Source organism: Notothenia rossii (assembly GCF_949606895.1).
Source record: "Notothenia rossii genome assembly, chromosome: 7".
In the NCBI taxonomy this organism is placed as follows: domain Eukaryota; kingdom Metazoa; phylum Chordata; class Actinopteri; order Perciformes; family Nototheniidae; genus Notothenia; species Notothenia rossii.
This window is the reverse complement of record NC_136905.1, coordinates 27538939-27559331: the sequence shown is the minus strand read 5'-3', so window position 1 is coordinate 27559331 and position 20393 is coordinate 27538939. Positions and strand designations below refer to the sequence as shown.

At 42.6% G+C, this 20393-nt stretch overlaps 2 protein-coding genes across 3 annotated transcripts; both read left to right on the top strand.

Moving 5' to 3' along the window:
• Nucleotides 1-838: 838 nt before the first annotated feature.
• On the top strand, nucleotides 839-4202 carry LOC307047502 (uncharacterized protein). 2 transcript variants are annotated; one of them, XM_079694514.1, is made up of 2 exons: nucleotides 839-3419; nucleotides 3475-4202. In XM_079694514.1, exon 1 carries the CDS (start codon nucleotides 1628-1630, stop codon nucleotides 3395-3397), a length of 1770 nt encoding a protein of 589 aa, XP_079550640.1. In that variant the 5' UTR covers nucleotides 839-1627; the 3' UTR covers nucleotides 3398-3419; nucleotides 3475-4202. The 2 variants fall into 2 exon arrangements, with proteins under 2 accessions (XP_079550640.1, XP_079550641.1); XM_079694515.1 differs by having other exon boundaries at nucleotides 839-3392; nucleotides 3475-4201.
• A 1610-nt stretch (nucleotides 4203-5812) lies between these two features.
• gapdhs (glyceraldehyde-3-phosphate dehydrogenase, spermatogenic) lies at nucleotides 5813-19889 on the top strand. The gene is made up of 11 exons (XM_079641079.1): nucleotides 5813-5907; nucleotides 12321-12379; nucleotides 12716-12812; nucleotides 13075-13181; nucleotides 14850-14940; nucleotides 15037-15155; nucleotides 15267-15348; nucleotides 15472-15623; nucleotides 18791-18953; nucleotides 19205-19302; nucleotides 19403-19889. Exons 2-11 carry the CDS (start codon nucleotides 12351-12353, stop codon nucleotides 19470-19472), a joined length of 1008 nt encoding a protein of 335 aa, XP_079497205.1. The 5' UTR covers nucleotides 5813-5907; nucleotides 12321-12350; the 3' UTR covers nucleotides 19473-19889.
• Nucleotides 19890-20393: the final 504 nt, after the last annotated feature.

Genomic DNA, 20393 nt, shown 5'->3' with positions numbered 1-20393 from the left:
TACAACAATGACATTGCATGGATAATGTAACTGGAAAATGATGGTTATTCATACTTGCCAACCTTGAGACCTCAGAAATCGGGAGCATTTCAAAACCGCCGCGGGGGAGTGAGCAGAGGGTAGAGTTGTCCATTCTTGTTCTGTTTTCTGTGATATATCTCAGAATTTCAGTTGCGCGCTACTAAAGAGACGCGCTACCATGGAAACCAAACAATGGTGTAGCTGTATTAAAGTCCAAGTGGAAACAGTCCTGAGTGAATCTGATTTTGTCAGAAATCGGGAGAAATGTGGGAGAAATATGACCCCGGGAGGAAACCGGGAGAGGGCAATGAAATCGGGAGTCTCCCGCGAAAATTGGGAGGGTTGGCAAGTATGGGTTATGTTTACATACTTATTTGGTTATTAAAATGTAAACCGATCTTTTTCATATGGGTGTTTTAGAGTTGTACACCCATCTATTCTCTAGTAATTGTGTGCTCAAAGGGCACCAGATTGAAGCATTTTACTGTAAAATGTTAACCACCAAATCATAATCTCGCCTAGGGCACCAAAATGTCTAGGGCCGGCCCTGCGTCCAACTGACGGCCCACAGCTGATAAGAGGTAAGACTGGTCCAGTGCCATCCGTCATGCAAGGTCAGGGAGATAAAAGTCTTCAGACAAACGTCAGGGACATCTTTCTTGCTGAGAATATGTTGTCTAGGACTTAATGCGCCATCCAAGTTATACAATTGTAGATAAACTAAGTTCTGGTTTGGGGTAAATATCGAGAGAATTTGGCTCTGTTTCAGAAATGAAGATCTATTTAATCTTCACCGTTGAACATCACATTGATCTTCTGCAAGCTTCATGAATTTTAATTGCTATGCTTCCTGTTACGGCTGCTGCCTTCCTGGTCGTCTGAGTGTTTTCAGCTGTGTGTTCTATGTAAATGAGCTGTGCGGTTGCCCTCCCGGTATTGGCTCCCATCTCCTGGTCCGCCTCCTGAAGATTGCGATTGGAGCACGCCGGGCCCGACGCACTCCAATCGCAGCGCACAGCCGGCGCACACCTGCTGGAGATGACTACAAAGCTTGGGGACAATCCTCATTCTGGAGGCTCTGTAGGTGGACAGATGCCTCTCGCTACTTGCTCTTTGTTCTGGGGTTAAAACTTGTGTGATTAGTTAGAGTGTAGAGTAGCTTAGTTAGTGTTTAGAGTATAGTTAGGATTTGTGACTGTTGCCTGTAGTTTAGCTGTGTTTCTGTCTAGATTATTTGTGTTAGTTGTACCACTTTTAGAGTGAGGTTTTGTTTCGTTCCTTATTTAGTATATTAGTATGTATTTTCCCTGTATGTCTTAAGACTCCCTTTTTGAGTCCTCCTTTAGTTGGTTATTTGTCAACCTGTGCCCTTTTGGCGCCTTTGTTTGTTTCAGGCTGCTTGCCTGCCATTTTGTTCACAGCTGTTTTTAAATAAACACTTATAATTAATACCAATTCCATACTGGTGTGTGTTGCATTCCTCTTCCCCTAGTTGGGACGTAACATACATGGGGGCTCGTCCGGGATAAATAACTAATTCCTGGGGTTATAAGTGGTTTGTATAGCTAAAAACAATTTGGTAAGTTTGTGTGCAGTTTAACTGAGTATGGCAACTTTTGATTTGGAGTCGTTTTTGGTCTGTCCTTCTCATGAGCAGTTAGTTCAGTGTCGTAGAAACGACTTATATGAGATAGCGCAACATTTCGGTCTCCCAGTGGCAAAACAATTGTTAAAAAAAGAGTTAAAGGCTCTGGTGGTGGATGAGTTGGTGGAAAGGGGTTTTCTGGTGCTGCCTGCACAAGCTGAGCTCACTGTGCCAAATGACCGTGCTAAACCAGAGGGTAGTGGCAGCGAGGGGGGCGAGCCGTGTGAAGCACTGCTCAGGCCGCCTCGTAAATGTCCACCCTCTCCGGTTGGTAGTATAGATTCCCGGGAAGGGAATAAACTTAAAGTCCGCCTCGCCCGACTTCAGTTAGAAGCAAAAGACAGGCAACAAGACAGGCAACTTCAGTTGGAGGCAAAAGACCGGGAGCAAGACAGGCAGTATCAGTTTCAGTTGGAGGTAAAGAAAATCGAAGCCGATAAGGAAATGAAGAAAATCGAAGCAGATAAGGAAGTCCGGGTGCGGCAGATGGAGCTAGACTCCCAACTGCGCGCATCCGGTGCTTTTGACTCTGCCGGAAGAAACTTGCCATCTCCACCTCCTCCACCTGCCTTTGACGTGAGTAACAACATTTCGCTAGTGCCAACATTCTGTGAGACTGAGGTGGATGCCTATTTTAGCGCATTCGAGAGCATTGCTACAGCATTGCAGTGGCCGGTTGAAGTTTGGGCTCTGATGGTAACGTGCAAATTACATGGAAAAGCTCGGGAAGCAGTTGTGGCTCTCACGTTAGAGGACAGCCTGCAGTATGACTCAGTAAAAGGTGCCATCCTCAGAGTGTATGAGTTAGTTCCTGAAGCTTACCGGCAAAAGTTTAGACACGATAGGAAGAGTCCTGATCAAACGCACGTAGAGTTCGCTAGGGAAAAGGGAATGTGTTTTGCTAAGTGGATTGCTTCATGTAATGCTATGGATTATTCTTCTCTGAGAGAATTGATCATGTTGGAGGAGTTTAAGAAGTGTTTGCCTGATCGCATTGCGGAGTACGTGAACAAACAAAGGGTAAACTCTCTCTCTGCTGCCGCTGTGTTAGCTGATGAGTATGTGCTGATGCATAAAACTGTGTTTTCCCCTGTCTCTACGGAGAGATCCCGCCGTGTGTCAGCCGCACCATTTACTCAGCCAGCAAATGTGTGTAACGTGAACAGAGAAGAGAGGGAGTGTTTTTACTGTCACAAACCTGGACATGTCATCGCCAACTGTGCAGCACTGAAGCGCAAGGAACAGCGGCAGAAAATATCTCCGCCTAAAGGCATTGGTCTGGCTACACACGCACACGCACAGGCAAGTAAACGTGACCCTGATGTCCCATTGTCTGATCCTGTGATTGTGCCTGTGTCTTCAGATAAAGCAGTGTCTGAGGAGAAGCCAGAAATTGTGGCTCCCCCTCGTGAGGATGTCATGAGACCAGCACAACACGCCGGCTCAGACAAGCCTCTAGACTTCTCGACACTCCCGGTAACCAGAGAGCGTCAGGTAGTTCATCGGATCTTAGTGTTGGTGTTGGCTCTACAACATTTTAAGATTCATGTTGGACCCAGCCTTTGGCCAATTGTGGTGTTTAGCTGTTACGATCCCTTCATATTCTGCCCCAGCGTGTCCAAGCACAACCAGCGTCTCCTGCAATGGGCTCTGATTGTACGGGACTACAGCAGTAGACACCCGTCCTTAAAGGGTTCAGAGAGTGTGTTGGCCGATGCTTGTCCAGGTTGAGTTTGTGATGTTAGTGTGTCAGGTTGAGTTTGAGATGTTAGTGTGTCCATGTTGAGTTTGTGATGTTAGTGTGTCAGGTTGAGTTTGTGATGAATGTGTGTTATTAGGAATTTCGTTAGAGTGCTTAGGTTCACAAAACCTGTGGGTTTGTGTCTTAAGGGGGGGAGTGTTACGGCTGCTGCCTTCCTGATCGTCTGAGTGTTTTCAGCTGTGTGTTCTATGTAAATGAGCTGTGCGGTTGCCCTCCCGGTATTGGCTCCCATCTCCTGGTCCGCCTCCTGAAGATTGCGATTGGAGCACGCCGGGCCCGACGCACTCCAATCGCAGCGCACAGCCGGCGCACACCTGCTGGAGATGACTACAAAGCTTGGGGACAATCCTCATTCTGGAGGCTCTGTAGGTGGACAGATGCCTCTCGCTACTTGCTCTTTGTTCTGGGGTTAAAACTTGTGTGATTAGTTAGAGTGTAGAGTAGCTTAGTTAGTGTTTAGAGTATAGTTAGGATTTGTGACTGTTGCCTGTAGTTTAGCTGTGTTTCTGTATAGATTATTTGTGTTAGTTGTACCACTTTTAGAGTGAGGTTTTGTTTCGTTCCTTATTTAGTATATTAGTATGTATTTTCCCTGTATGTCTTAAGACTCCCTTTTTGAGTCCTCCTTTAGTTGGTTATTTGTCAACCTGTGCCCTTTTGGCGCCTTTGTTTGTTTCAGGCTGCTTGCCTGCCATTTTGTTCACAGCTGTTTTTAAATAAACACTTATAATTAATACCAATTCCATACTGGTGTGTGTTGCATTCCTCTTCCCCTAGTTGGGACGTAACACTTCCCCTATTGCTAAATTCCTCTACTGCATTTTTAAGAACTTCTGTCTTTGCCAATCTGAACACTTTCCACATTTGTTCTAGTGTTTCCACTGCAATGAATCTTACAAACACAAAAGATCCACTGAGAAAATGAACCATCGTAAAACCTTCTATGTGCTGCATGTTTATAATCCACAGTGTGCTGACAGTCAACAGAAACAATAATGTCAATGAGTGTTGTTAGGACAAGACACAGGACGACTGCCTCTAGAACAGCTATGCACAACATAGTCGGCAAAATTGTCCAGCCGATGGCGCCATAGATGTATTCCTGATCGTGAGTGGACCCTGTGATTGTGCAGAAATAAAATAATTATATTTGGAATTACCAAAACATAAGTAGCCCACTGTGATGGTGATTGTTTTATTTCATAAACTAAAGAAAATAAAATAACATTGATTTAATTCAAAATAGGGCATGGGCAAACTGAAAGAAAACGATGAGCATGCCATGATTTTGACAATTTATTTTCATTTTCTAAATGTTTTGCAGAGAACTTAGATATATCTGCAGAAACTATCTACTGTTAGATTGATTTCTATGATTGATAGATAGATAGATAGATAGATCGATAGATGGTTTGATCCTACTTTACAAGGCAGCAATTCAAAGCCAATGCAACAGGGGATGTGCAATGTATGCAAATCATATTGGTCAACGACTTCCTGCTCACTGCGCTGCAGGGATCTCCCATGTTACAGCAATGCACGCATCCTCCCTCACGTAGGCTCGTTCTGTCTGACACGTGCTGAGACATGAGGAGAGGAGGGAAAGCAAAGAAGAAAATTAGAATAGCATGAAAAAGAATAGGATATCATTCAAAATAAGTCTAATTCAGATATACTCTTAAATATTATTTGTATTGTTAGCTCTTTTTATATGTTTTACTTCTGTAACATTAGGTAAACAAATTGATGTCACAGAATGTAGAACGTGTCTCCATGGGATCGTGGTTGGTTTTATGATCGCTTATAACAGTGCTGCATCCATAGGCACACACACACACACACACACACACACACACATACATATGCTGCATCCTAGGTGACCCAGTCTGCAGTCCTTTACAGTTCACTGCACAGTGTAGGCCTAAACATGTGTCTGTATATACAGAGGGTGATCAGCCACCAAATAGACATTGTGTTATTTTGACTATTGTAATCTACAGCTGCTATAGTTTCATGTCTCTATTAGCTACATATAAAGGCTGTCCATGCATAATCTTTGATTCTTCTGTATTTCATCCCATGCATGTGACCAATCCATCGTGGAAAAGGGACAAAATGCTTCATCATTCCCCACTTCCACGCTGGCATCCTGCCAGTGTCTCTGTCTGTCCTATCTGGCTTGTCCTTCATCTCTCTGTCTGCTTGCCTGTTTTTCTCTCTGCTTAATATCACCTTTCATCATCACACCACACTTGTCATATATTAGTTTATGAGTAAGATGTGTGAAAAAGTATTTATTCCCTCTGTAGTTACTATGGCAGCCGTGACCAGCCCCTCGTTCAGAATGGAGCCTAGCAGCATAGGATGAGGTGACGTCACGTCGCCAGGACGACCAGGCTTCCCGAGGCACGTGTCTTGTATAAAAGCGGAAGGCGGCACCTAGTACTGCGCACCCAGACTCAAGAAGCATCAGCAGGAGGTAAGCCCAACACCGATTTACCGTAAACTGCACTGTGTAGAAGCCATTATACAGTAAAACAAATGTGACTTGATAGATGACGTTACCAGTATTTGACACTACTCAGCCTTCACTACGGGTTTATATGTTAGCTTATATGTCTGTGTACACATGTAGGCCAGTCGTACAGTAAGTAGGTTAACTATGCCGCTTTAAATATACATATGTACCCTTAAATTCGTCGAATATTGTCCCGAGACTGAAATGATTAAAAGCTGTAAACGATTTATGGAAGCCAATAGCCACCCTGGAGCCATTACAGTGCATGTTTTAATCGGCCACGTAACCGTTTACAGTGGCGAGAGACAGCCAGGCAAGAGGATGAGAGTGAGGTAACATTAGCTTATGTCACATTTAATGTTGCATTGGTGAAACAGTCTAGCAGTAAGCACCTTTAATGATGGTCTGCAGGAAGAGAAAAGCGAGGATGGTAAATGGATGCGGACATGGCCTTTCAGTCAGGAGAGAGGCTGCTCGTTGTTCTCTCTACTTCAGTTTGTCATTGCATCATATAGCCAGCACCCACATCCTCTATCTATAAACTCTCAAGAGAATCAAAAGCAATCGTGCCTCATTGTGAAGAAAAGGTACATAATATGGAGCTGTTTCATAACGTTTAATTCATTCATCTGAAGCTGAGCTGTTTTACTGAGTGCGTGACGTGACATTGGCAGCTCCCATTGCTGCATCTTTGCGGAAGTGGATTAGTCTCCCTGTTATATAACCTCAATACCATAATATATATTTCCGCGTTTATCACAGCAGAAACGTAACAATATTCCATTGAAAATAGCTATGCAGTGAGTTTGAATGTGTTAGATGTAAAAGCTGTAATTTGACTGCAGGTACATTTTTGTATTGGGCTGTAATGGACGAAATTAACGGGAGTGTACGTGCATGAAGGGTAAGCTACGTGCTTTCCCCAGACTTCATGATGAAACATGTCGTTCCGCCATTAGATTTCAGAGATGAGTTGTACTTGAGGGGAATTACAGATCACAGTGATGCAAGAACGGAAACGGGAAAAAATGAAATAACCTTGGCTTTATTTAATGTCGAAAGATGAGAGAGGCGTGGTGCAACAGGCTGCAGTGATGGCTGTGAAGGGCAAAGGACTGTGGTGTCGCATTATTCTGTCGCAGTTTGACTCGACAGACCTGTTGACGCGGTTCGCAAAGAGGCCTGCACTTTTTAAAGCAGCAATACCACACCAAACTAATTGCAATCTTTTAAGCCAATCAGCCTTACACTATAAACTCTTAACTCTTTATTGCCTTATTTAGTATTCAGCATTATTTATAATAGTAAAAATAGTGTAATGTATTATTACTGTTGCAATGCCTATTTGCTTGCAGTTACTTTCATACATCCCATGTAGGTGTGGTACATGCAGATGCAGCCATGTCTGGCCTTGTCTCCCTGTTGAAGGTCATCACTGCAGCTGAGAAGGTCACAGTCAAACTGCGACAGTGCTGCAGCAGTGATGCTGACCAGCTGCTAAGCTGTATTCTTTAACTATATATCTACTTGAAATTGTGTTTTCCCCCACTGTACTCGTGGATGGGGAGTAAGGCCTCTTATCTCAGGCTCTGGATGACTGAAGGTCACTCATAACAGGCCCAGAGCTGCCAGGGGAGATGCTAGTATAGTCAAAAGCTGTAGAAGTTGCCAAACTGAAGGATCTATTATCATAGTTTCGGGGAAATTGAACAGCAATTTGCTATGCATCAGAATCATTTTAATTTACATAATTTATCATTATAACCCCCTTTGTATTTAATTAATCAAAAAATAATTTGTATTGCACATGTATAACAATGAGATTATCATGCATGTTCAAGTATATCAGTGATTACATTCATGTTATTAACGAGATATGGACAACCCACATACACACATCGTGATATATGCAAGTATGAGGGTCATGGGGTGTATTACATTGGTGATAGTTATGGTTGTGACTCTCAGGTTCTTGGCGTTACAAGTAGATAGGTTTTTTTGCTCTTCTTCTATTAGATTAAAGTCTGCACGTGCTACTTATGTTGGACATAAGCTCCTACTCTTCCTTCTGCACACACACTTAAGTAAATGATTGTATAGATGGGGAAGAATCCCTCATACTCAAACTCCTGAGAATATTTCATACAGTCATTAGTTCCTCTTGTGTTGATTATGACTTGTTTTTCACTAGATTAACACACGTTTTCCACATAATGTGATGTGGTTGTTTCAAGGCCAAGGTTAACATGAGTGTTCCTCTCCATTCTGCTCAATGATCAACCAGCCATCTTGTCCAGGATGTGTGTCAGAGAGAAGGATCTCAAGAGTGACACAGCGCTCTGCACCTAACTGTCACACATTTAGGGAAATAAGCCCTACAGTAGGTAAGGATAGACGTCTGGGACAAAAGCAGCCCTTACTTGTAAAACAAAGCAGTTTTGCATAGCTTTTTTTATACAGATATTGATGGGGCCAGTTGTTTGTACAGCAAGAAGATAGCAAACACAGCATAACACTGTAGAACTGTAGCTTGAGAAAAAGAGGCCAGTCACAGAGGCTGAGCATGAAGGGAATCTGTCATCGGCCTGTGTGTGTGTGTGTGTGTGTGTGTGTGTGTGTGTGTGTGTGTGTGTGTGTGTGTGTGTGTGTGTGTGTGTGTGTGTGTGTGTGTGTGTGTGTGTGTGTGTGTGTGTGTGTGTGTGTGTGTGTGTGTGTGTGTGTGTGTGTGTGTGTGTGTGTGTGTGTGTGTGTGTGTGTGTGTGTGTGTGTGTGTGTGTGTGTGTGTGTGTGTGTGTGTGTGTGTGTGTGTGTGTGTGTGTGTATATGATGTGATGGCATTGGACATTTAACTGACTGGTTATTAGCAGAAAGTGACATTGCCTCAGAGGTGACACTGTAAAAAGGGCAGCAAAAGAAGAAGAGGAAGCAGGAAAAGTTTTGAACACAGACAGTTTGAATCGATTCTATCAGAGTGTTTGTATCTAAGAGGCGTAAAGCATGATTTGTGATTCTGTAATGTATATCTTTTTTAAATTGCGACCAGAAAGGCGGGCAAGAAGAGAAAAGCTAATAGGCTAAAGGCCAGGCAGACTATCCAATCAGCACTGCAGTGGAAAAATACTGAAGGACGAGGGTGTGACAGAAGGAGGAAGGTTTTCAAACGCAAAAGACACTGAAAGCCAGGAGAGCGGGGGAAGGCAGGGGGAGTGGCAGAGTGGGAAAAGGAAAAGCAAGGGCAGGAGCTCTATCTTTACTCTTAAACTCTTTAAAATGATCCACTCTATACCAAATAAGTAGCCGTGTAAATGGTTTATTTATTTAATCCTCTCAAAACTCAGGTACATATTAGGTTAGACTGGAGTCCACACACTATCCAAAGGCTCTTCAAATACTGTTGACATAAAAGAGAAAAGAAGAGGTATTCTTCCCCATCCCTTGTTCGTTCACATGTTTAATATATTTAGTCGTCCACCTGATGCAGAATTATTTTCTGCCCAACTAGTCATGAGTCATCCTTCCCCCAGTGCTCTGCGATGCCCCAGTTTGCCCCCCCCCCCCCCCCGTGGTTAAACTCTGTTAGTGTGAGTGGGTCGCAGCTCGGACAGGGGGGACGAGGGTTGTGGTGCTAAATGAGGGGGATCAGACAGACAAAGAGAGGCGCGGACAGGAGGAGGTAGGGAGTTGAATTGTAATGATTAGTTTGAGTGGTGTGGGAAATGGGGGGAGGGTTTGATATTCTGAGTGTCAGCTGATTTCAAGCTGCAGCTAACAGCATGTCACTTCATTGCTTTGCATGCACAACACTGCCTCTATGAGCTGAGACATGTCTGTGTGAGTGTGTGCTGAATGCCAGATCAGACTGATTGCTCTGCAGCCAAAAAAGACAAGCCTCCAGTACTGAAGAAAGTTTGCTGCAATTGAAAAAATGAATGTTACTCTACATTGAGAAATTGCATGATTTAACAATACTGAACCAGGGATTGAACAACATATACACAGTTTAATGTTACTATCAATGCCTAAGTACATTTAGCACAGTTTATACCTAAACTAAATCTAACTTGGCACTACATTTGGAAGCTGAACAGTAGGGCTACAGTTTAATTCCTTATATGCATTCATTAAAACTGCGTTGGCAATGTTTTTTTGGCTTCTCGTATAAATGGGTAAAAGCCAGACACTGTTGCTAGGCATCAGGGGTTGCACACAGAGTTATTCAACTCACATTTTCATAGTTTGGCCTTAAACAATTGTACTATTATTCTTTGTACACTGCAAACTAGGGAAGTTTAATTATCCATCAACAGATCTCTCTAATGTGGCCATATTAGTCTTTGTCCAGGCGCTCCCCATGCCTTAGTGAATCAGAATAGCCTTCTCTTTTAAGTAGTATCATTTGTCAGTAGAGCAACCATTTTATATTGGAAAACCCAGGGAACCCGGCTCTGTGTAAAGAAAACGGAGAGAACAGAGAGAGGGAGAAAGCCACAGAGTGAGACAAATGGTGAGAAGTGCACAGGGCGAGGAGAGTTCTGAACACACAATAGGACATGGTGGGAAAGACATAGAAATGTGAGAACAGCATGGTAATACTGTATGCACCCTCTTTCTTTTCTCTCTACCTCTCTCTCCTTTGGCGACCTTGTATAATAGATGCTACCAGCAGAGTTCAAAATGGCTGCTCAGCTCTAAACAAAAGGCACATGAGACGAAACAAAAAACAAGCACATACACTTACAAATCACCCTGTTGGAAATCTGACAGTGGAAACGATGGCAGACAGTTCAATAAATAGATTTTAACTGGCATCAGATTGGCTTAAAATCCCAATTAGGAACAAGTGAATACATTAAAGTAAAAATTACTCCAAGCTTTATGGAGAATTGTTCACATTTGAGAGCGCGTGTGAAAATGAGAGAGAAATTTATTCTAATCTGCTTGCCCATTTTAGTCTATTTAAAGTGCTCCCACAATGCATTTCACCAGATCGACATCCTGTCCTACAGGCTCCCAACTGGGACGCACATGACTCACACTCAGTGAGACGCATACACACAACAGATTAGGAGATTACTATAGTCTAAAACGACAACCAACCAAAATCAAGGACAATCAGCGTTAACCTCGGTCACTCGACCACTATCTGTTTATCTGTTCACCTGTATGAGTAAGTGTTTGGGTACATGTTACAAACAGTTTTATTGACCTTTAATACATCTTAAATGAATTTGTATATTCATTCTAAATTGTGTAATTGTCTTATAACATATAACAATAAATAGTAAACATAGCTCAATTTGAATTGTAAATGACCATATTAGATAATATTAGTTATCTATGCCAAAAGGTGCAAGTCCCAAGACATGATTTGCGAAGCTAAATAAGATATCAGAGTGTATATCCCTTCGAGCACAAACAGATTCAAGGACAGCAAAGGAGAAGAAGGGGTGGAGTCAGAAGATGAAGGAGGAAAAGGAATTAAAGGAGAAGGGATGCAAGTGGTAGAAAAGTAGAAGGCGAGGACAGAAGAAGCGTTGAGAGGAGAACCGGCAAATGAGTGCACAGCATGAGAAGGAGAGGAATGCTGAGGGTAAAGGAGGTCACATAGTTGAGTCAAAGCCAGGCTTCCTCTGTTCAGTCGGCAAGTCTTTGTTTGTCAAGTTGCGTGCAGTACCTACAATTTCTCTCTCCTTTCATTGTTGTCGAAACATGTCCCTGCATGATGTAAGACGCCCCCACTTTTGTGTGTTGAACATAAAACAGCCTGCACCGTCACTGGTAACAAACAGTCAAACCCAAGCTGGTATTCTAACTTTGACAGTAGTAACCAGCTCATCTTGACATTATAACTTCAGAAACTAACCCTCATGTATACAATACAGCTTTATTTATATAGCACTTTAAACCTCCTCTAGGTGTTTTCTTCCTCGCTGTAGTGCTAATGCGCCACACTTCTACTGTACTGTGAAACTACTGCTCCCTGCCTGTCTTCATGTTATTAGGAGCTGACACCATGCAACACATTTAAAACATAGAAAGTAGCCTAGATGTTAACATTTGTTGCACAGAGAATTTTGAAATGCTTTAAGCTACATACACAGGCCTGCAGTAGATCAGTCCGCAGGGTTTAATGCAGAGATTTAATTTCAATGCTGTGAACATGTTGGATTGGAATCCTCCATTCCCCCAAATACAGACTTTTAGTCATTTCTGGAGCCTGTTCAGTACGGAGCGCATATTGGACATGGTGACAGCTGCAGTGATTCCTGGCACTGTTCATTCATTAGACTGGATATGTTGCATGTTTTCTCCATCAATCGGTAGCTGTAGTTCTAATGTCCTTGGTCCCTCTGTTTCTTTCTTGTATCTCTCAGGTATCTCAATCCCCCTAAACAGCAGCAGCCATGTCAGACCTCTGTGTTGGAATCAATGGGTGAGTTTAAAACACACACAAACAGGACTGATTTTGTGATTGTTAGGTTAGGATGTCAAGTAAAGCAGACTTTTGTAATAATCAATCAATAATGTCGTAATAATGGCACAGGAAAAGATGAACTTACTCTGATTAGATGTCACAAAAAAGCCTTGAAGTCAGGTTTTATTGTCAGTTTCATCATAGCTTAACATCAGTGGAGCTATAGGAATACAATAGTGGAAACTCATGATTTCATGTGTTTTTATGGAAGGTCTGTGACATTCGGAAAAAGTATACCACCATTTTTGCAAAACAACTATTATTGATCCCCCTCCCTCCTCTCTCTCCCTGCAGATTTGGCCGTATTGGCCGCCTGGTCCTGAGGGCTTGCCTCCAGAAGGGCATCAAGGTCGTGGCCATCAACGACCCCTTCATTGACCTGCAGTACATGGTGAGAAAGCGTAGATCTACATATTTGCATACAGAAAATGAACAGCAATGTATTTAAATATCACAGGAGTGTCTTAGAACTAAAACATACATATTACTCACTTTTATTAAATTATAACATTGGGTCGAAACACAAGCTTTAATGCTTTAAATCTTTATTTCTGAATGGGTTTGGTTAGCAAAATAACAAACCGAAAACTGACTCATAGATTATGTTTTTAATTATACCTGAGCTAAACTTGTGTTATCTTCCCGCCTCCAAGGTCTACATGTTCAAGTATGACTCCACCCACGGCCGTTACAATGGTGAGGTCTCCAAAGAGGAGGACAAGCTCATCGTCGATGGCCAGGCCATCTCCGTCTTCCAGTGGTAAGTGTGGATGATGTTTAGTGGTTAATGGCAAGCAGATTTATTTTAAATGATTTAGTGCCAGTTTCACCTCCTGTTATTCAGTATCCTCAGGGTGTCCGCGGGGTCTTAAAAAGTATTAAAAGTTGATAAATCAATTTAGCGAAAATTAAGGCTATTAAAAAGTATTAAAAAGTATTAAACGGCATTTTCCAAGGTATTAAGGAAAGAAACACCCTTTAATTTACTGAAACGACATGTCGGGAAACCCCCTCAAGGCGGCTCCATGCATAGTGCGCCACTCCGCTCTGTGGGGGGGAGGGGAGGGGAGAGAGTCTGTTGATGGGGATCAAATCTCTCCGGTCCCACATGCTAAGTGCTAGCCAGAAAACCGCGGCGTTTAAGTCCCTATTCTCCTGATGGCCAATCCGTGCCCCCCCTGACTGCACGTCGCTGACACACACCGCTGCAGTGCAGGCTCTCTGCACGGAGGTGCCGCGGAGGAGCTGCGGGGTCCGGGCGATGCTGCTCCTCCAAGGAAGAGACACATGTTCACTAAGCCAGACTATATCCAGTCACAGAGATCTGCTATTTTAAAGTAAAGTCAACACATATTGACCCTAAATATAGTCTATATTAAGAACGAGAAAAGTCTTAACATATATATCGTTTTGTGTAAACATATGACAAATGTGTGAGGGTGATGACGTCAGAGCATCGTCCTGTGTGCCGGGCCAATTTAACCCCTGGGTATTTGTGAGGGAGCTCCTATATGGCATTACCCCGCTGAAGCTCACCAAAGTTTAATATATTTCATAGTTCAAAGTTTTGTCAATTGTTTTGTTTATTGGTCAAATACTGGTTTCTAATGGTTTCTGAGGAGTTTTACTGGAATGAAAGAGCACAGAGTACAGAAGCAACAAAGCAGCATACTGCATTAAACCTGACCTTCACAGAGAGATTGAAGTTCATGTGGAGAGGAGGCTTCAGTAGTCTGTCTGCACTCTGTTTAGTTGTGCTGTCTTACAATCAATATAGTAAATGTGAGGTAAAGTGTGTTGCCAATGTAACTGGTTAGAACTCGAAGTTGCGGTGAGGTCTTAAAACGTATGGAAAGGGTCTTAAAAAAGGTCTTAAAAGGGATTACATTTGACTTCAGGATTCCTGCATATACCCTGATCCTAAATAAAGGCTTTGTGCTGACTCGGCGATCACTCATTGGAGCTGGCCCTCCACCCGTAGTGCCGGCTGTTGTTTTAGTCCGTTCAGCAATGGTGCTTCCTCATCTTCAAAATGCAACGCCATCAGAAAGAATAGTTAGAGAGTCCTGATCCTCTGAGCACTGAGCGTCAATTATTATTCAGTTCTTATCAAATAAAATGCTAAATATGGCAGGATCTGAACCTTAACTGCCTCGGTGTTGAAAAAAACTAAAACGTTTCATCACTGGCATAACATGATCCAAAGAGGCTCTGCTGTACTCTATTTTAAAAGGCCCTGTGTGTGCTGTGAGGACCCCTCACTTCACTCTCGCTATTTGTATTGTTTTGGTGCTACTTCTTTTGTTAACCTTTTTATTTTATTAGTATCGACTCGGAAAAAGATTGCATACAAGTGTATAAAAGTTTTTCTTCATCCTCCCCCTTCTTAATTTTCCTGATCATCATTTTATTTTTCCCTTGACTACAGCATGAAGCCACAAGAAATCCCCTGGGGCAAAGCTGGAGCCAAGTACGTTGTGGAGTCCACCGGAGTCTTCCTCAGTGTGGACAAAGCCTCAGTATGTACCCACATGCACACACACATAGAAACAGATAACACAGACTGCCTAATGTCTCGGTTTCTAACCTGTGCCCTCTTCCTTCTCCGATCGCAGTCCCACATCCAGGGTGGAGCACAGCGCGTGGTCGTGTCCGCCCCCTCACCCGACGCTCCAATGTTCGTCATGGGAGTCAACGAGGACAAATACGACCCCTCCACCATGACCATCGTCAGGTGTGTTTGGATATGGACCTTTCATTTTTCACAAAGATGCTCATAGATTTGGGAGGAGCAATTCCATTACATTTGAGTCCTATACTAAGTGACCTGTCTTTCTGTTGATAGCAATGCCTCCTGCACCACCAACTGCCTGGCCCCCCTGGCCAAAGTCATCCAAGATAACTTTGGCATTGAGGAGGCTCTCATGGTAAGTCGCAGTGTGTCTAAATGTTATACTGTAAGGACTTTAACATAGAAGACCCTGTATTTTAACTCATGAATGTGTCTCAGAGCACTGATGTTCTGTTTGATGTGACACTCCTCTCTTTAGACTACAGTGCACGCATACACAGCCACCCAGAAGACCGTGGACGGACCCAGCGCCAAGGCCTGGCGTGATGGCCGCGGTGCCCACCAGAACATCATTCCAGCCTCCACTGGTGCTGCCAAGGCTGTCGGCAAAGTCATCCCCGAACTCAACGGGTAAGGACACACACATCTTGATATTATTACTTGGCTTAGATGAAAACTTAATTCTGATCGGTCAGTTTGTACATTCAGTGGCCTGCTCATCATCCATAGAAAACTGCTAGGAAGGACACTCAGATCAAGGGACCTTTGGCAAAAAATAAATAAAGCACTTGGTTTTTGTTACTCCATCAGAAAAAATACTTTTTTATATAAGCAAATAGCACGCAATGCAATAAAAAGCAGGAAAGAGGTTGAAGACTTGTGAAGTAAACACTAAAGGAAACAGCCGAGGAAGACAAACAGGAAGTAAACCCTAAAGCAGTGGTTCTCAAACTTTTTCTGTCATTCCCCACTTTGAACAGGTGGGCTTTTTCAAGCCCCACCTTCCTCATCGCTCCAATCAAATGGTAGGCCAAGCTTAAAATTGTCAAATGTATCGTTCTATAGCAGGGGTCTCCAACCTTTTTTAGGATGAGAGCTACTTTCAAAAAATAAAACAAGTCGGGAGCTACTTTTATTTTTGTATATATTTAGCACATTTTAACATTATTATATGCTTACCTTTAACCTTTGTGTGCTGTTTGGATCTGTAAGACACGTTTTCAGTGTTTACTCAAATAAAATCTATGCAATTTAATTATTTTAAACTGCTTTATTTGGGGGTGGACCTAGGCCTGTCGCGATAATCGATAAATTGACTTATCGTACGATAAATAAAAATGGACTCGATAACTTTTCTGAGCTCGATAAATTGCCGTTTACATGCGTGTTTGTTTACATAAGGATGTGACCAGCATTTTAGCTAGGAGCGCTGTGGCTGCCAGACGAGCTGTGGCTGCCGTCCATGCGCGTTGTGAGGGGCGGGGCTGACACACAGCCAGGTCAGTACACTCTGTGTGCACTTACAGCAGCGTAGCAGCCAAATTAATAATATAGCGACAAGCGGGAGACAACGTGTGACTTACTCGCGGGGAATTTAAAGTGAAATGGAATTGGTTACAAAACCTACACATCTCGATTCTCCGGTGTGGCAGTATTTTGGACTCAAGCCAAATCAACGAGGCCAACCTACGGACTTGAGTGAGCCGGGCGGTGTGTCGCATTTCTTTAAAAAAGGTAGTGACAAAAGCAGGCAATACCACGCATTTTAAACTACACCTAAAACACAACCACTCCATTCCGTTTTCCCAGCTGGTAGCAAACACGGCAGCTGGAGATGGAGAGCCCCCACCTTCCCGACAGTTTACAATCAAAGATGCATTTGCCCGGCAATGCAAACATGTTGGTGTTCCTTGCTCGAAAACTTCGAAAAACAGATTTGGATATGGCCTGTTGAGGCATCTGGGCCTTTGTATGGACAGTGGACTGTACACATGACTGTTGTTTTAAGGAGATGTTTTTTGCTTGTGAGACAATGTGTGCTCATATTGATTTATTTATATATATATATTTATATATATTTATCTATCCATCTATATAGAGATGGATAGATAGATGGATTGAGAGCTCTGTTTTCCAGCCTGAGTCTATTTAATGTATTGTTTTGGTTGTGTGTGATTTAATTAATTTATTATAATTTAATTAATTTGTTTTATTTATTATATATCATTTATATATTTTAATATTATTTCACATTTAATTTGCAATGTTGAATGTTCAATAAAAAGTTCTGTTTGAAAGGATGTACTAGAATTATTATGATATATTATCAGTATGTCAGTGGTCTAAAATGGTCTTACAATGGTGCCGACAATATTATCGTTTATCGCAATAATTTCCAGGAACATTTATCGTCCAACAAAATTATTTATCGTGACAGGCCTAGGTGGACCTCACATTCTCTAGGGGGGTCCGGGGGCATGCACCCCCGGGAAGAGTTTTTTTTAAAATGTTGAAGTGAAATGCATCAATCTGGTGCACTTTGAGCACAAAATGAATTTATGGATACAGCTCTCAACACTCAATGAAAGGGAGCTGTATACTTTTCAATGATCCAAACATCTTTAGAACACGATCACAACCAATAACAAATCATTTAAACTTGTTTATTCTTATCTTATGTTACCTAGTCAGCATTCTTTCTTTTTATTTATGGATATTTTACGAATCAATCCCCTTTTAAACTTTTTTTTTTTTTTTACTGTCCTATAGTACACATTGGAATGATTTCTTACTTTATCTATATTAAATAGATAAAGGTGTGATCTCTTTCGCTCTCTCTCTCTCTGTCTGGCTCGCTCACAGAGGCTGTGTGCTCCTCCATGGCGATGACGGCTTGCGTTAAAAAAAAAAAAAACATATTTGTAAAGTGGGGGGACAAAAGGGGATTTCGAAAAGTGTCACGGTTAAACTCCTTATGAAGTGGTGAGGTACCGCTCCACATTGCTTTTCTTCCTGACTGCAACGCTTTTGTGTGTGTGCGTGTAGGTGTGTGTGTGTGTAGGTGTGTGTGTGTGAGCGTTTCACATGTGTGTACGAGAGATTTTTACATATGTCTGTAAATGATTTTGGTTTCAGTTGTGTGTGTGTGTGAGCAGGCTCGGATTGGCCATTGGGAGATTCGGGACTTTTCCCGGTGGGCCGCTGCCTTTGGTGGGCTGCTGGCTCTGACATAGGTGGGCCGTGGACTTTCACAGCAGCGCTGCGGCTGTACCGCACCCGCAGCCGCAAACACCCGCCGTTTCGAGGCTCCGGCAAATCCGGCGCTGTGAAAGTCCACCGCCGTTGCGAGTCTCCAGCTGTAACAGTCCACTAAAGCCCGCGAGGACCCAGGTTCGATTCCGGCCTGAGGTCAAAAAAAAAAAAAAAAAACTTGCGTCCATTCGCGACCCACCTATCACATCTCTGGGGCGCGCCCCACACTTTGAGAAACGCTGCCCTAAAGGGAACATGGTATTGGCAATGGCATTGTTTAAAGACTTTTGAATTTAAAGGAAACTTTGAACAGTCTTGGACAGTTATGTTGCGGAAACCTCAATCAGTTGCATAAAGTTACATTGCTATAGCTGCCGATCAGTCTTTGGTTCGCAATTGAACAGATACTTTTTTTAAGTCAGGGTCCTGCTTACATTGTCGGGATACTTTCGCAATAATGACCGGGCCGCTGCATATTATCCCTTCCACTACATGCAGTAAGAAGAACATGTCTGATATCTCTTTTATGTCCATCCTCTCTCCAGAAAGCTGACCGGCATGGCGTTCAGGGTGCCCGTGGCTGATGTATCTGTGGTGGACCTGACATGCCGTCTGATCAAGCCTGCGTCTTACGCCGATATCAAGGCAGCCTGCAAGAAGGCCGCGGAGGGACCCATGAAAGGAATTCTGGGTTACACCGAGGACCAGGTAACACCCAGAGTTACTTCACACACACTGTGAAGCTAATACATGGCTCCCAGAACTACAATTGTGAATTACCGGTAGTAACGATTCGACAAAGAACTTCAGTTCAGTCCACGTTATGTGCATTTGTCCATTTTATTTGGATGCATGGATAAAGATGAACAATTTACATAATAATTATTATGATTCATTTTGCATGAAAGGTGGAAATGGATGTTTCCTCTGTGAGTTCTGATTCACTTTGTAATTTGCAGGTGGTTTCCTCTGACTTCATTGGCGACACCCACTCCTCCATCTTTGATGCTGGTGCCGGTATCTCCCTGAACGACAACTTTGTCAAGCTCATTTCCTGGTATGTTTTCAATTGTCTTGATCAATAGTCTACACAGTTCTATCATTTAAAAACCAAACAATTTATTCCTCTTTCTTCTGTCCGCTCCCTCTCTCCCCAGGTATGACAATGAGTTCGGCTACAGCCACCGTGTCGCTGACCTGATGCTGTACATGCACTCCAAGGAGTAAAACTTCCTGGCCAAGAAGGAAGTCAGAAAAGGGACCAGCCCCACCATCCTACCACACTTTCCCTTCTCTTTTACACACCCCACCCATAGCAAATTCATAGCATCACGGCCCCTAACTCTACTACATTAAACGTAGGCAGCAGCTACTGTGTGTTTGAGTGTTCTAAGTTTATCTGTTTTCCTTTAACAACAATCGGTCGGTGACAGTATTTGTGTCTGTGTGCCCCCTCTGCACCTCCCACTGCATCTTTAGATGTGTCCTTATGGCTCACTACTATGGTAACTACTGTATTCATCTCCCTGTTGGTGTGTTTTAAAGACTTCATCACCAGTGGAAGGAGGAAGCTGAGGGGAAGAGCTACTGTAACTCGGCTTAAGAGTAATGAGACAGAAATAAAACTTCAAAAACTTCAAGCTGTCACGTTGTCCTGTTTTTATTGGTATTATCTGTTCACTGTGTCTCATGGAGCCATAACACTGTCATAATGTTGTAAAAGGTCAGACACGTAAAAATATATATAATTGAATACATAAAAAAATTATATTCACAAGAACTTTAAAACGTTGTGCTTCTTACCTCTAATGAGTATAACATAATTGTTTTTATTATTGCTAATAAGTCAATCAAATTCAAACTTAATTACTTACTTTTTTATTGTTTTTATCCTTAATTTTCTAATTGTGTTGGCATAATTTAAATTTGCCATGTTTTATTTCCACCATGCTACATTTTCTAATTGTTTTTACTACTTATTTAGTTGTAGCAGGAACCTTCAGAGTCACCTGCTGCCTCTCTAAGTGTACTGCAGCGGGACTCAGCATGAAGGCTGCATCCTTATATAGAAGAAATGCTGCCCTGCTGTTTTTTCCTGATGCTTCGGCCAATTTACTCGCTATTAAAAGGAAATTACATGAAAAGCTT